Source organism: Lemur catta, chromosome 16, assembly GCF_020740605.2.
Source record: "Lemur catta isolate mLemCat1 chromosome 16, mLemCat1.pri, whole genome shotgun sequence".
In the NCBI taxonomy this organism is placed as follows: Eukaryota; Metazoa; Chordata; class Mammalia; order Primates; family Lemuridae; genus Lemur; species Lemur catta.
The window spans coordinates 25,440,700-25,455,921 of NC_059143.1; the positions used below are offsets into that span (position 1 = coordinate 25,440,700).

The following is a 15,222-nucleotide window of genomic DNA, read 5'->3' on the forward strand; positions in this document are numbered from 1 at the left end:
AGGAGAACGTGTGTAAATGGGAGCCACGGTAAATAGCGGCATTCAGGTGGATGTAAGACTCTGGTTCCCACCAGTCGGCCCTGCGCTACATGTGTCTTGTCAAATTATCCCAGGACAGTGATGCAATAATTTGTCTCAACCCAAGGACATGGATGTCTCTGGCGATTTGGAAAACAATGGTTCATTTCACTTAAGATAGAAATGAAAAAGAGACAATGTGATGTACTGAGATCATAAAATGGAAATAATTTCTTTAATAGTGGTAACAGTGGGAAAAATTGTCTTTCAACAATTCCATTGTTTATAGATGTTTCTGAGTAGCCCTCCTGGTAAAGCCTGCTTTCAAGACCCCAGAATATGCAATGCTTACTTCAGATGGGTTAAATCTAGGAATTCAAAAAGCCCCATGTATTGAGATAAGGGCATTCATAAAGTTTTTCTCTATTTTAATTGTGACATAGAAGATTCCTTCCATTGGTTAAAGTTACTTGATTTTAATAATAAATGTATATTTGTGATTTGAATGAAAGTAAAAGGGCAGACTATAAGTTTATCATAGGTAAGCTTCAATCTAGTTTAGACTACTGTCTTACAAATGTTATTTAGCAAAAAAATTCCTTGGAAAATTTCAGTTTTGATTAACAACTCTAATTTTTTCTGAATTAAGGGCCCATGGATTTTCTACCATTATAACTGTTATATGAGCCAGTGGTCAAATTTCCATTAAAATAGTTTATCCCTTCAGCATACCAGGTCTCTTTTCCTCTACTATTTTACCAAGGTGTCTCTCAAACACCTGGCCATTGCTCTGTGCTTACAGCTCTCAGCACTGGGTGTATTAGCCACTTTGTTTCTAGAACTCTTTCCTCCTCTCTTGTATGTTTCCCAAGTTCCTTCCTATTGCTTCTCTTTGGAGCTATTTTTGCAAAATTAATACATGAGATGACTTTAGCTCTGATGAGCTGATGAACATATATTAATTTTAATGGATATATATATCTCTTAATTGGTATTTTTAAAAATACATAGCCAGTACACTTATTTAATTTAATCCTATATTCTACTCTTTAATGAAAAAAAAATGCACTCTTTTCAGCTGACCTAAACCCATCTCTGCTCTTTTTCTGAGCTATTAAATAGTATCCACTTCTTCACAACTCAGCCTCTCAAAACTACAAGATTGCTTTAATCTTATTCCCAATAAGTTTGGCACCCCAATGTGACATGGTAGCTGAAACAACAGAACTAAACACTGAATTACCAAAACATTATATCGGTCATCTTCAAAGAAGAATACAGTCAATATAGATCCAATCATAAGGCAATGATGTGATCTCACACCGTGTCCTCTCCTCATAATTCTAAGCACATTCCTGTTATTTCTACCACTCTTCTATGACCTTTTCTTAATTAAGGTTGTAGCAAACGAATCCAAAGAGAAAAGCTCAGAGTTTGTCACTACCAGCAGGTTTTCCCTACTCAAGTAATTAATCATATTGACTTAATGGCCACTTAAGACCATAAAACTCTCAACAGAGACACCTTACATCTGCTTGATAAAAGCTACATGTGATTTGTATTTTGAAAACAAAGCAGAATTTAAGACTGATCAATGAAGCAGACTCCATTTTAATAGCTGTGCCCTCTGCAGTCCTCATAGCTTTTTTCTGTCCTTAAAAAAAATTCCAACTTCTCTTTCAAATTCCTCATTTTTCCTTCCCTTACCTTTATGTTTAATTAGAGCCTAACAATTCCTCACATCTGTCATGATTATATAAGTAATGTAATGATCTCTCACCTCCGTTATCATCATTATAGCCATAATGCTTTACCATCATTCAATTATGGTGAGATATATAATAATGGTAATAATCGTAATAGCTACTATTTTTCAAAGCACTTGTCTCATGCTAAGCTTTGTGTTAAAAGCTTCATATACATAATTTCTCCTAGTCCTTAGAGTAAGTCCATGGAGTAAATATGATCATCCCCATTTTGTAGACAAGTGAAGGCATCATTTTAGAGAGTTTCCCTGACTCCCCCACTGTCACACAGCTTCTAAACAGTGGGGCAGAGATTTCAACCATTTCTGTCCAAGTTCACACCCACTATCCTGCATCACCTCTTTTAAAACCTGCATCAACTCATGCCCTCCAGAAAGCTTTTGTGGATAACTCCTTCACACTGCATCCTTCACATATTTATTTACTGAAACTGCATATCCTATTCTAGTATTTTTTTATTTTATTTTAACAAATATTTTGAGCACATGATAGTAATAGGAATGGTGGTTGTTAATGTTACCCTTTATGTATATCGTTCCTTGAGATGTGACTTCTCATTTCAACTGTAATCTTCCAAAAGGGCAATAATTTTGTCTTCAGTCTCTTTTATCTCATCACAACAGCCAGAGTAGGAATAATACATTTTACATTTATGAAGCACTTCAAAAATTATAGAGCCCTCCCCATATATTATTTAATTAGCTCCTAGAAGATTGGATAATATTTCCATTTCACTGATAAGAAAATATGAGCTTCAAGACATTGAGTGACTTATCCAAAGTCACATGCTAGTAAGGGCTTGCAGGCAAGTCTTCTAACACCGGGTCGTGTCTATTTTCCACCCCATTCCTTCACCTCCTGTCTGCACCCTTCATGAGATGCTCTACAAACAGGCACCTTATAGCTGTTCTAGGTCGAAAGCTTTGTTTTTGCCATTATTCAGACATGCTCCTGATTAACTTTATGTGGGAGTCTTCTACCCTATATTAACTACTTAACACAATGAGAAACTGACTCATTAGTAAATAGTTGGTGCTAAATTAAAGCAACACTTATGTCATTGCTTGTTCTAATGTCAGATAAGCCAGATAAATAAACTGAAACTTAAGGGAGAATTTCTGTTGCCTTCCTAATTCATTGAAGTTCTAAAAGCCTTAATGGCTTTAAAGCACCTTATTCATTGGAGGAGGAGGGGTCTCAAAATGTAATACAGGGCGGGCGTTTTCTGTTCTCCCACAAAGCTTATCGAGGGCCTGGGTTTGCCAATTCATAGGGAAGGTCTAAGGCAAGCAGACCAAAAGATTGGAAACTAACCCAAAACTTCCACCTGTAACCACAGTTATATCCTCAATACTTATCATTCAGAAGTTTCTAGCATACTTTTCTTAACTCTAAAAAGGCCCCCAGTGTAAGGGAGGGGATATAGCTAAAGGCACCAGTCTATACTTCGCTGTCATAATCAATTGCCATCACCTGGTTAGATTCCTGACCTCATAAAACTAGGTTAAAATTGTCCTGCTTGTATTTTTCTCAAGTACAGTAAAGTGCACATTTGTGTTACCAGTAGATATCTTCCTGAGTGAGTTGATAATCCAACTAGTTTAAAATTGCTCCACAATATTTTATGCTTAGGGGAAAAAAAACATCTGCCTTCATCTAAAAATGTCTATTTCTGGATTTCATTTATTGGGTCTAAATTTGTGTTAGCTTACCTGCCTTAAACCGTGTAATAGATTCCTATTGCACATAGTTTACAGCCCAGGCCCCTCACCATGGTCTGCAAACCTGTGTGTGATTTACCCCTTGTCTACTCCTCTCTCAGCCTCAGCTCTCATGGGTTTTCCAATTCAATCATGATACTTAGCCACAGCAGCTTTTGATCAATTCCTACAAGCCAAGCCCTTCCCTGCCTCAAGACCTTGACTCTTCCCTCCGTCTAGATCATTCTTGCCCGTTTTACCTGTGTCCCCTCCTTAGACATGCACAAGAACTGGCTCCTTCTCTGGCTTCCAATCTTAGATTAAAGGCACCTCCAAGATAGGTCTCCAATATTAATGGCATACTATTTATTTCCTTCTAACCAACAGCAGTTATTGTTTGGTTGGTTGGTTGGCTGGTTGGTTGGTTGATTGGCTAGTTGGTTGCTTTACTTTCTATCTTACCTTCTAGGGGGCAGGGATCCTCTCTGGCTTATTTATGACCTTATCTCTGGCACCTAGCACAGTGCCTGGCACAATAGTAGGTGCCCAATAAATGTCTGTTGATGTTGTAGAACAGCAGTTCCTAGCCTTTTTGGCACCAGGGACAGGTTACATGGAAGACAATTTTTCCACAGACAAGGGGTTAGGGGAGGGATGTGGAGCACAGGTGATGATGCACGGCCCAGTTCCTAGCAGGCGGCAGACCGGTACCAGACCTCGGCCCAGGGGTTGAGGACTGCAGGTGTAGAATATTGATAGTGCTATAGGTATAAAATTCCATCTTACCCTAAACAAAATTGTTAGGAGTACTCAGAAACCTTTTTTACTAGTAAAATAAATGCTTTCACTGTTTAAGAAAATCACCATTATATAGTAGTAGTCCTTAAATTGAACATTTAGTATAGGAGTATAAAGTAGATAAGAAAGTAAAGTATTAAGCTTTATGCAGATAGAGGTGGTCAACATGGGCAAAGACTAGCACCAGTAATTCACTGATGTGACAAAAGCAGCTAAAAGGGGATTAAAAAACCAAAAAACTGAAAGCAATATAGGGCAAAAATTTTTAGAGAAATTTTTTTAATGCTCTCTGGTATCTTCCACTTTGTATTAGTTGGCTAAGGCTGCCATAACAAAATACAACAGACTGAGTGGCTTAAACAACAGAAATTTATTTTTTCACAGTTCTGAAGGCTGGAATTCCAAGACTAACCAGCAGGGTTGGTTTCTCCCAAGGCATCTCTCCTTAGCTTACAGATGGCCACCTTCCTGCTGTGTCCTCAGACGACCTTTTCTCTGTGCTGTGCATCCCTAATGTCTCTTGCTCTCCTTAAAAGGACACCATTTCTGTGTGATTAGGGCTCCACTGTTTTGACCTCATTTAACTTTAATGACTCCTTCAAAGGCCTGATCTCCAAATACACTCACATTCTAAGGTACTGGGGTGTTAGGGCTTTAGCATATGAATTTTGGGGAAGACACAGTTGGAGGTGAGAGTAGGAAATGGCAGTGAAAGCTAATGCCAGGATGAAGAGGAATTACCTAAGTGAAAGTAAGCAAAGGAGGTAGGTGGAGGAGGCAGAGAGAATAGGGTGCATTTGGGACTTATCTGTGGTCAGTCTCATGGAGTCATGAAAGTAAAGGATAAATCTGGATTATGCAGGACCTTATAAGTCTTGTTTAGAAGTTTGAGAAACAAGAATCTATTGAAGAGTTTTATGCATAAAAATGTTACAGCCAACTTCATTTTTAAAAGATCACTGGCTACAGGACAGAAAGTGAATTGGAGGGAACTTATAATACGTCTAAAGTCAGAGCAACCTGTTGAGAGGGCTTTACGTTAATTCAGAAGAAGACAGTGGCCTGGAGGAAATCAGGGGCAGTTGGGATAGAAGGAAATGGAAAAAGTTGAGAGTTTGCCTAAGGCAGAATGCATGACCTTGATTGGAACCTAATGGGTTGTTAGAGTCTTGAAAGGAGTTTGAAGGTATCCCTCAGAGAAGCCATAATTATGACAAGTTATTATTATTATTATTATTATTCATGAAGATGACCATTTCGTGATTTCCTATCTTTTCCTTGCAAACCACTCATTAAAAGGCCATCACATCAAGCGTTGAGGGTTAGTTTCTTTCCCCATTCTTCAGTCCCATAAAACCACTGCTCAGACCCCAGTACCACTGCATTCCTTTCCACCCAGACTCTCTTCTGCCGCTGGCCCCTGAATGCCTGAAAAGTGCCCTATTTCCATAGCATGTTAGTCTCAGTCAACTGCAAAAGGTAGGAAATAATCTAATACAGGAGTCCTCTGTATGAGTGTTAATTAATAATGCCTTCTCAGGCACTAATCCTCCCATTAGCTATTTGCATTTTAATAGAAGAATAGTACTCGAGACCTGATGGCCTTAAAAATTAATCTCTAGTGATAAAATTCATGTCACCATCCAAACAAAGAGAAAAAATATCAAGGGAGAATATAGAAACATTTCTGGTGCCCTTTGAATTTGCCTTATCTTTTTGGTTGATTATCTCCCCTTGGAAGGCAGAACAGAGTCAAAGAGAAATCAAAGAAATGTGACCAAACCCTGAGTTCCCAGAAATCTTTGCTAAATCACAGTTTAGCAAGCCCTAGCTTAGCTGGGGCCACCTGAGTTTCCTAGAATGCCATTTTGAAATCACTAGCAACAGACACTGGTCATGCATTTAAGGTAGAAAGTGGAGACCTTTCCAAATAATGGATTTTCCTGCTCTGAAATGCAGTCAACACCGTAGCCACTTTTCAATTCATCATGGTCTTGTAGCAAGATTACTGATTATAAAGTCCTGAAATGAATAGCTAGGGCTGGAGAAGGTGTTGGAATCAGTATTTATTTTAATGATTTAGGGATTATTGGCCATTCATTTTCAACTATTTATAACTGAAGTCTTGAAATAATGGAATTTATCAGAGGAATGCCTCATTCACCCTGGTATAATTTGAACATACTGAAATGGCACATGTGGACTCATAAATCGTTCGTGTGCACAAAGGGGTAATATATCACACCGGCCCCCATTCACACAGTGTTGGGGGAGGAAATGCATGGAGGTGTGAGTTATCGCTTACTATACAGAGTCCTGTATCTTCACATCTCACATTTCCAGGAGGCTTTTTTTAGTATAACATATCATTTATACTAGCTGGTCATTCATGATAAAAGATATTTTTATCATGAGGTTTTTTATCAAGGTTTTTTTTTTATTTATTTATGAAAACACTCACAAGTGTTTCTGACAAAGTCACTTTCAGGCATCATCCTAGACTTGGAGCAATGGGCCCTATTGTCTGCATACACTGTGTTGAATTAGACATACAGTCTGTAATACACAAGCCAGAAATGACAAGTGTCTTAAAAATCAAATTAAATTGCCTCCGTGTGGGATAGTTTTATGTTTAAAGCAAAGACAATGTACCTTTCTCTTTGTTATTGAAGCCGTAATAAGAAATGTAGTTATTCTTTTTAACCGCTGCAAAGTACATTGTTTTATCAAGATAAATATTAACATCTGCTTTAAAGCATCAGTTTTCCAGAACTAATTCTGCCTTTTGCTATTCAAATTATTTTCTTACTCCAAGTCTAAATTTGTGTGCTGGTTAAAATCTCAATCCACTGAGATTGATACTACAGATTATGTGAGCCCTATGTCCTAGAATTTTGTGTTTTAAGAGAATGTAAAATATCACACATGCTATATGGAGATCAGTCAAATACTCATGAAAAATGATATTTTTATATGGTTTACATTTAGGCTTTCTTTCATGTATTTCTATTTTCCATTTCGTTTTCAAGGTCTTCTATGTCCTTGCTAGGCAAAGTGTTGGACCAGTACACTGGACCAGTAGTATCAACAGCTCTTGGAAGCCTGTTAGAAATGCAGATTCTCAGGTCCCACCCCCAGCCTATCCCACAACCCTTCACTACAGAATCAGAAACTGCATCTTCACAAAATCCCTAAGTGATATGCTTACACTTTGAACCTTGAGAAGCACCACTGTATATAGTTGTTGGATAGTAGATGATGTTTCGATGGGGACAAGAATCGTTAATGAATCTAAACAGGTTACTTAAGAGGCAAAATGATAACTACATTGTATTAACTAACATTTTTGAGCACTTCATGGTTCCAGACATCACACCAGTTTGATGCTTTTTACATACATTATCTCATTCAGGCAAAAAGAAAAGAGAAGCCTCTTTTTCTGAGGATGAAGAACTGGGTTGTTAAGTAGGGAAATTCAGGAATGTTCTAGTTATTTAGTAGAGCCCAAAGAGTGGAAGTGTTCAGATTAAAACTGGGATAACTTACATATGTGAAAGGTATAGACTGGAGCAGAGATAATGAAGACGGGAATGTCTTATGAATAGCCAGAAAAAAAAATTGTTACAGTAAAGGATTCAGACAACAAGGGAGGAGCTATTTTGGAAGGGACTTAGCCAACATGCTGGAAGTACATAATGATTTTCACTCATCTTCTCACTTTAGAACAAAGGTTAAGAGACTATGTTGCAGGTTTACTTTATGTATAAATGTTAATATAAGTAATATAATTGTATGTTACTTTATATGGATCCAAGTCATTGCAATGAATAATTCTTACAGCCTTAATGCGGGCATCGGAGTGGATCTTCTTTAATATATATTTGTGAGTATTAACTTTTTTCTTTAAGGAACAGGCTTAAGTATAAGAGCTGATGGAGAGGAATATAAGTATGATTGTGAATGAGAGGAACTGGTTTCGGATCCTGATTCTGACCTGATACACACCACAATAACTGATTAGCCAAACTACCACCAACTTGTCTGTTAACAGGGTTAATATCATTGGTATGTTTCATAGAATTTTTTTGAATCGCACCCAAAATTTAGTCTTGAATAAAGAGCTTCAGAGATGAAATTTTTTGAAATATAGAAGAAGTGATAATGCTTCTATTTTCATTAGTCTTTAGAGACTCAGATCTACCTTATTTTAGTATGACAATTTCTATATATTTATAGCAGACACTAAACAATTCCTATTGGTGTAATTGAGAGCCAATACTATAATTCCACTTTTCCAGAAGTAAATATAAAAAGCAGGTTACCTGGGTAGTAATAGTATATATGAAAATTGGTTATCTAATACTGCGTAATAAATTACTCTAAAACTTAGCAGCTTAAAACAGCAAACATTTATTATCGCACAGTTTCTGTAGGTCACAAATCCAGATTTGGCTTAGCTAGGTGCCTCTGACTTTCAGGAAGTTACAATCAAGCTGTCAGCTCAGGCTGTGATCTCATCTGAAGGCTCTACCAGCTGGGATTCATTTACATGGTTATTGGCTTGCTTGGGTCCTTCATCACGTGGGTCTTCCCCAGGGCTGCCTTAGGACATGGCAGCTAGCTTCCCACCAGGCAAACTATCCAAGAGAGTTCAAGAGAAAGAAAACAAGCCCAAGAGGGAAGCCATGATCTTTTTATAACCTAATCTTGGAAATGACATTCCATTCCTTCTGCCATATTGTAGTCATTAGAAGCAAGTCAGTATGTCCAGCCCATACTAAAGGGGAAGAGATTACACAAGAATGTGAATACCAACAGGTAGGGATCACTGGACACTGACCACAATATTTTTTCCTTTTTTCTTGCTTCCATATTTTCTATCATGTCAATTTTCGACGTGTGTTACTTTTGCAATAGGGAAATAAAAATGTTAGAGCCAATAAAATTAAAGAGAAATTATTCTTATATCAGAAACATTGATCAGAAAAGTCACCTCTCCTTGGTGCTTTCTTAGTAAGACAATTGAATTGACTGAAGACAGGATTTATTAATGACCTTCCTGGCCACGTATTAGATCATGTCATGAGTCCAAGTCTGAGATCGTTAATCTAACAGGGTTTTGTTTGGCTTATAAATTGTTTGCACTGAAAAATTGAAATAGCAAACCTCTCTGACAGTAATATGAATATGTCAGTCTTTCGCGGTTGCCTAACAGCCTCCTTCTTGCTCTGTTCTCGGTAGCATGCTGGAGAGTTCAAACCGGCTTGATGAAGAACACAGGCTGATCGCCAGGTATGCGGCAAGGCTGGCAGCAGAGTCCTCCTCGTCTGTAAGTAGTTTGAGTGGAAGGATTCATCTGTTGGCTTCTGGAGTCCTTGAATTTCATGTTATGTTCACTGTTACCATTATAGCTGATGCCCAGGACAATTTATGCTAATTTATTGTTCATGCATTTGTTGCTAAGTTTGTGGTATCTGGTGGTGAATTTCCAGTTTAAAAATGGCAGATTCGAGGAACAAAACCATATACAGTAGCGTGGCCCTGCAGTCGAGCAGGAAACCCCACGTCCCCCATCACCCAGTGTCAACCCCATAGGAGGACCTGAGGAAAGCGGCAAGGACTGGTTGTGATTTTTTTAAAAATGAATTTAAGGCAGGTGTGTTCAATGAAGTCTCTAGGTTTAAGGCAGAATAGTTGCAAGTGACACTTAAAATATACTAGTAGAGGCAACAGAGCTGATATCTTTTTCCATTTGCTTCTGTCTCTTAGACAGAAGCAACAGTCAGTTTGACACCTTGATTCAGAATTCATCTGTGCTGAACTGAGGGTGAGCTGTGCTCGGGGCATCACAAAGGACAGTGAGTGGCAGGGAAGCCAGTGAGGAAGCTGTTGCCTGCCCCCCTCATGGCAGATGTTGCAATTATCAGAGCTGAGCACTTCTCCAATGATCCCAGATGGGAGCTGCATAATGACCCATTGCACTGGCCCCAGCACTTGCTCTCTGTGACATCAGTGACTGTAGCAATGTTAGAAACTACCATAAGCAAGTCCATAGCAGGCTAAAAAGTGTACTGTCTGGCCCCACAATCAGACATGCTAAAATAGAGATACAATTGCAGTATATGATATCTTAAATGCCATAAATAAAGAACAAATGTGTTAAAGAAAATAAAAATAACAAAATGTGGGAGAACTAGATTTTAGGACAAGCAATCCCTTTGGGAGTCACTGGAAAGGAAAGACAAAACAAGACTTTTGGAAAAACCTCTTTTCCAAGTTTTCTTGCCTTTATCATGCATATACCTCTATAAGCAGAGGGTATGATATGGTAAGATGGATTCGCAATGTGGAATTTTGAGTCTGTGTCCCAGGTCTCCGTGATCATGCAAAGCACCACCTCTTTGAGTTTAGTTTCTTCATCCATAAGTAGGTATCATTATAATTATTATATATGTCAGTGCTGCCTGTTATCAGGGTCCAGTGAGATAATAAACCATACAACAGTGCTGCCTTAACCAGCAGTCACAAAATGGCAGCCTAAAGACCAAATTTGTCCCACAGAAATGTTTTGTTAGGCCCCACAGTATTTTTAAGTCTTTATTGGCTGTCAGAATTTACAGATCAGATGACTTTCCTTAAAACTCTGGATGTTCAGGTTACCCTGAGAGACTGACAAGACCGGGCACATGTTTCTCATGGCAGCAAGCTGCTCTAGAAGAGACAGTCCTCTGTCTGGTCTGGACAGGACAAGAATGCAGCATTTTGCCACAACCCACACCCTTAGCCCCCTTCTCTCATTTAGGTTACCTTGCTGGCCCCTTTCAACACTTGAATTAGTGATCCCTAGTAGGCTGCTAAATCTCTGTGCACATGTTATTATTTATATATGCACTAACTTCTCCAGTCTTTGTTCCATTTTTGTCTCGAGAACATTAGTAACTTGTGTCCCTTGCCTACTTATATCCTATATAACCTTTGTGGATCCATCCTAGGGAAGATATCATCCACACATTAACTCTAGTTCCTTTGTAAATCTCTTCATAATCACATATCAAGAATTGTATGATTAGCTAAATAAATCGTGATTAGTTAAGATGACACCAGATTAGAAAGGAGATAGAATGGCCAATTTACTTGGGTCCATTTCTGTCTGTATAATTCCCAATCAATTAATGTAAAGAGAAAAGCAATGCCTGAAATCCACAACTGGTTCAGATAAGTTTCTACCCTTTATCAATACATAAAATATACACAAGACAGAGAAACTTATGTAGTGAAATCAGAAGAAAAACCTGGATCACAAGTCAAAGCTACCATTTGCCAGACTTAGCTATAGAAAGCCATTCAGGATATGAAACATAGGACCTCAAAATTCCTCATTACCAATGCTAATCATTTCTTTGCCAAGCTAGATGTGAATTAAAAATCATAGAACAGCTTTATAAAAGCCAGACCTTTACTAATTAACCATTCCTACAGTTAGATTTCTGGACATTAAAAAGCAGGCTGAATTTCTCCTTATCTTTTCAGGTGCCATTTTTAAAAGCCTTGCATTCTTCAGTAGAAAGATCAGTTGTGATTTTTAAAAGTTGTTTTTAAAAAATAAAAATTGGCTTGGAGGAATTTTTCCAATGCACTGTAGAGCAAAGAAAGCCAGGCACAGACATGAGTACATAATCTGAAACCATTTTTTAATAAAACAATGCCAAATAAAACCTTGTCTCTATACATACAGATATATAAAGTATGGTATGTTATGATTTAGGATACATACGCTTATATGAAAATGGAGAAAGCTATGACTGCATATATACCAGTTGATAAAGCTGATTGCATGACCAAGAATGATGGGCTGGTGTCTTATGAAGGTCAAAGAAGCAAACAGATACATGCATATGAATCCATCAATATAAAATTATATATATGAATAAAGAAATGCATAAAAATTTGGTAATCAAAAGCAAAAAAGAAAGACTTATGAACTATGACTTAAAAACTGTGAAACTTTGAATTGTACATTACAGTAATGCTGTAGAAAGAGCCATCTCAACACCTATATTGAGAGAATAGTAGCAGCAAGGACAGCTTGGCAAGAATGAAATAGCTTCCCAAAGACTTCAAGCTAGGAAGCTGAAGAACAGTCTTTCCCGTGTTTTGTACATTTGCTTGCAGAATTTTATTCTGCTTTCTGTTCCATAGATGTGCTTCAGATTCACAGAAAAGTTGGTCTTTAGGAGAGGAATGGCAATTTAATTTTCTGTATTTGCTTTTTTTGTTTTGTTTTGATAGAAATAGTTGCCTCTTCCTTGTCTACATATCTCATGACTCCTGTCTTCCCAAATACATAGTTTCATGTTCCCAATATTAAATTGTGTAAACTACGTATTTTACAGCAGCCAACTCAGCAGAGAAGTGCTCCTGACATCTCCTTCACCATTGATGCAAATAAGCAACAGAGGCAGCTGATCGCAGAACTAGAAAACAAGAACAGGTAAGGCTTTGCAGACATGTTAGCTTGTTTGAGCAACTTGTACATTCATTAATAACCTATGGCTGTGCCTTAAAGTCTCCAGGCTTTTCATGCTTTATGCAAATTCAAGGGACGACTTCTACAGTCAGTGATGGTGGCTTCTGAAAAGCTAGTTTTTAAATCTTTAGATCTTCAGAAGCTTCATGAGAAAACTCGTGTGTGTGTGTGTGTGTGTGTGTGTGTGTGTGTGTGTGTGTGTGTACAGTTCTGAGATATTAATTAAATTAATGTTGTCTCTCTAGACAGTCTCATTTCCCTTTTTCTGACATGCTTAATTTCATTCTGGAGCTAGCGAGGCACAAGTTGTCTCTACCACCCAGAGACAAGTAGAACGCTCACCTGGGAGGTTCCCTGTAAGGACCCTGAGCTAAAGAGGCATCTGGGAAGCCAAGGCAGGAGGACTGCTTAAGTTCAGGAGTTCGCAGCCTGAGCAAGAGCAAGACCCTGTCTCTACTAAAAAAAAAATAGAAAAATTAGCCATGTGTGGTGTCATGCGCCTGTAGTGTCCAGCTACTTGAGAGGCTGAGGCAGGAAGATCACTTGAGCCCAGGAGTTGGAGGTTGCAGTGAGCTATGATGACGCCACTTCACTCTACCCCAGGCGACAGAGTGAGACCCAGTCTAAAAAAAAAGGCATCTGGAGCAAGTGACACCACCATCACCCAAACACCTCCACCTCCAGCCCAGCCCAACAGCAGGTCCTTCTGTTCAGCACAGATTGGTTGACAGTCTACCTCCACAGCATACACCCAAAAACTGTCCACTTCATTTCCACCACCACCCAATCCAGCCTGTCCTTCTTAAAAACATCAATCATATCATCTCATTCCCAGGTCAAACCCTCTAGTGATTTCCCATCACACTTTCATTAAAACTCCCTCCTCTTACCATGGCCTGCAGGGTCCTACCTGAGCTGATTTCCTGCCTGCCTTTCCAGCCTCAGCTTACCTTATTCACCTCACTCCAGTCTCATGGCACTTCCTCTGCCTTACAGCCGTTGCACTAGCTGTTCTGTTCTCTAGAAGGCTCTTCCCTGAGTTCTCTGCATGGAGGGCTTCTTCTCATCATTTAGGTGTCAGCTCAAATGTCACCTCCTAAAAGACCACCTGTCTAATCTTGCCCACTGCACCCTACCCCAGAAACCGTTCTCTATTACATCCTCCTGTGTGTGTCTGTTGCACTTATAAGTGTCTAAAATAACTGTATCTATGTGTTTGTTTGCTTATTTATTGTCTGTCTTTCCTGACTGAAATGCAAGTTCTTTGAGAACAGAGGCCACACCAAATGGCCCCTGGGACCCAGAACCCTGCCTGGTACATTGTAGAAGCTCAGTAAATATATACTGAGTGAGAAAATAATGAATAGCTGAGTTGAATCTCAAACTCAGTGATGAGTAGGCCCAACATAGGAACAGTTTGCTCATTGTATATTTCTTCGAAAAGCACCCAAATGTTTTCATGCTAAATCTCATTCTTAAACACTGATGTGACATCTGAGGTCAAACTGGTAAAGTAAAGGAGGAGGTTGTGATCATTATTTCATGCCCAGAAAGTTTGACCTGAGAATTTGGGAATAAATGATCAAAGTATTCTTTAAAGTTCTACAGAAAAAAAGTAAAAAGGAAGATGCGAACTCTGTTGGCACATTTTCATATCTTTTCTAGTAAAAAAGCTTTTGGCTTAATTGTCTTAGGACCTGGTGCTCATCATTAGGAAACCACAAATTAAAACAGAAATAGCTTCATCAATGTGACACCGTGACTCCATAGCCTTTGAAACTGCCACTCTACTCTCACCCCCAACGAGATGTGCTCACATCAGTTTGCCACATGTGCTCCCTCTCAATTTATCAAGGAATAAGAGGCAAGAATTAAGAAGGGAGACAGTAGAAACACGGAGAATTAGAAAAAATTAGAATTTGTTCAGGACAGTCACAAGTCTATAAAATTACCTATTCTATTTTGTATAACATTTATTATATCTATTATGTGCAAATACTTGTACTCAGTCAGAAAAGGTGTTGACAGAAGGGAGTGGTTTAAATGAGCAAAGGCACTTAAAATCTGGTAGGAGAAATGACCCAAAGAAAGGAAACAGGTAGTCGAGGGACACAGGTAAAAGAAGGAACAGAGAAGCATTGGAGAAAGCACGTGAGCTGAGCTAGTGGGCCTGAGTGCTCAAAGCAAATAGTGTAAAAGAACCACTGTGGACTCTCAGGTTGGTGGAAGGGTTGTGTGAGTGCTGATGGTGATGAGGAGAGGTGAATAGAGGGGCGACGTACAGATGTTGTCTCGACACATTACATCAATTTGGGCACCAGAAAGGGCACAGAAAGAATAAAAGAAAAGCAAAGAAAAATGGACCAGTTTTAAATTCTTGACAATTAGATTTAACCCCAATTTCCAACTTCTT

At 38.6% G+C, this 15,222-nt stretch overlaps 1 protein-coding gene across 25 annotated transcripts in view; it reads left to right on the top strand.

Moving 5' to 3' along the window:
• Positions 1-15,222, top strand: part of DTNA (dystrobrevin alpha) — a 339,927-nt gene that overhangs the window by 290,114 nt on the left and 34,591 nt on the right. For all 25 annotated transcript variants that reach the window (XR_006729289.1, XM_045527842.1, XM_045527844.1 and 22 more), the window contains 2 exons: positions 9,524-9,611; positions 12,676-12,773. Coding sequence is in view for 24 of the 25 variants with exons in the window: in XM_045527842.1 (XP_045383798.1) it covers positions 9,524-9,611; positions 12,676-12,773 (186 nt within the window). In the remaining variant the exon portion in view is untranslated. The remainder of the gene's footprint in view (positions 1-9,523; positions 9,612-12,675; positions 12,774-15,222) is intronic.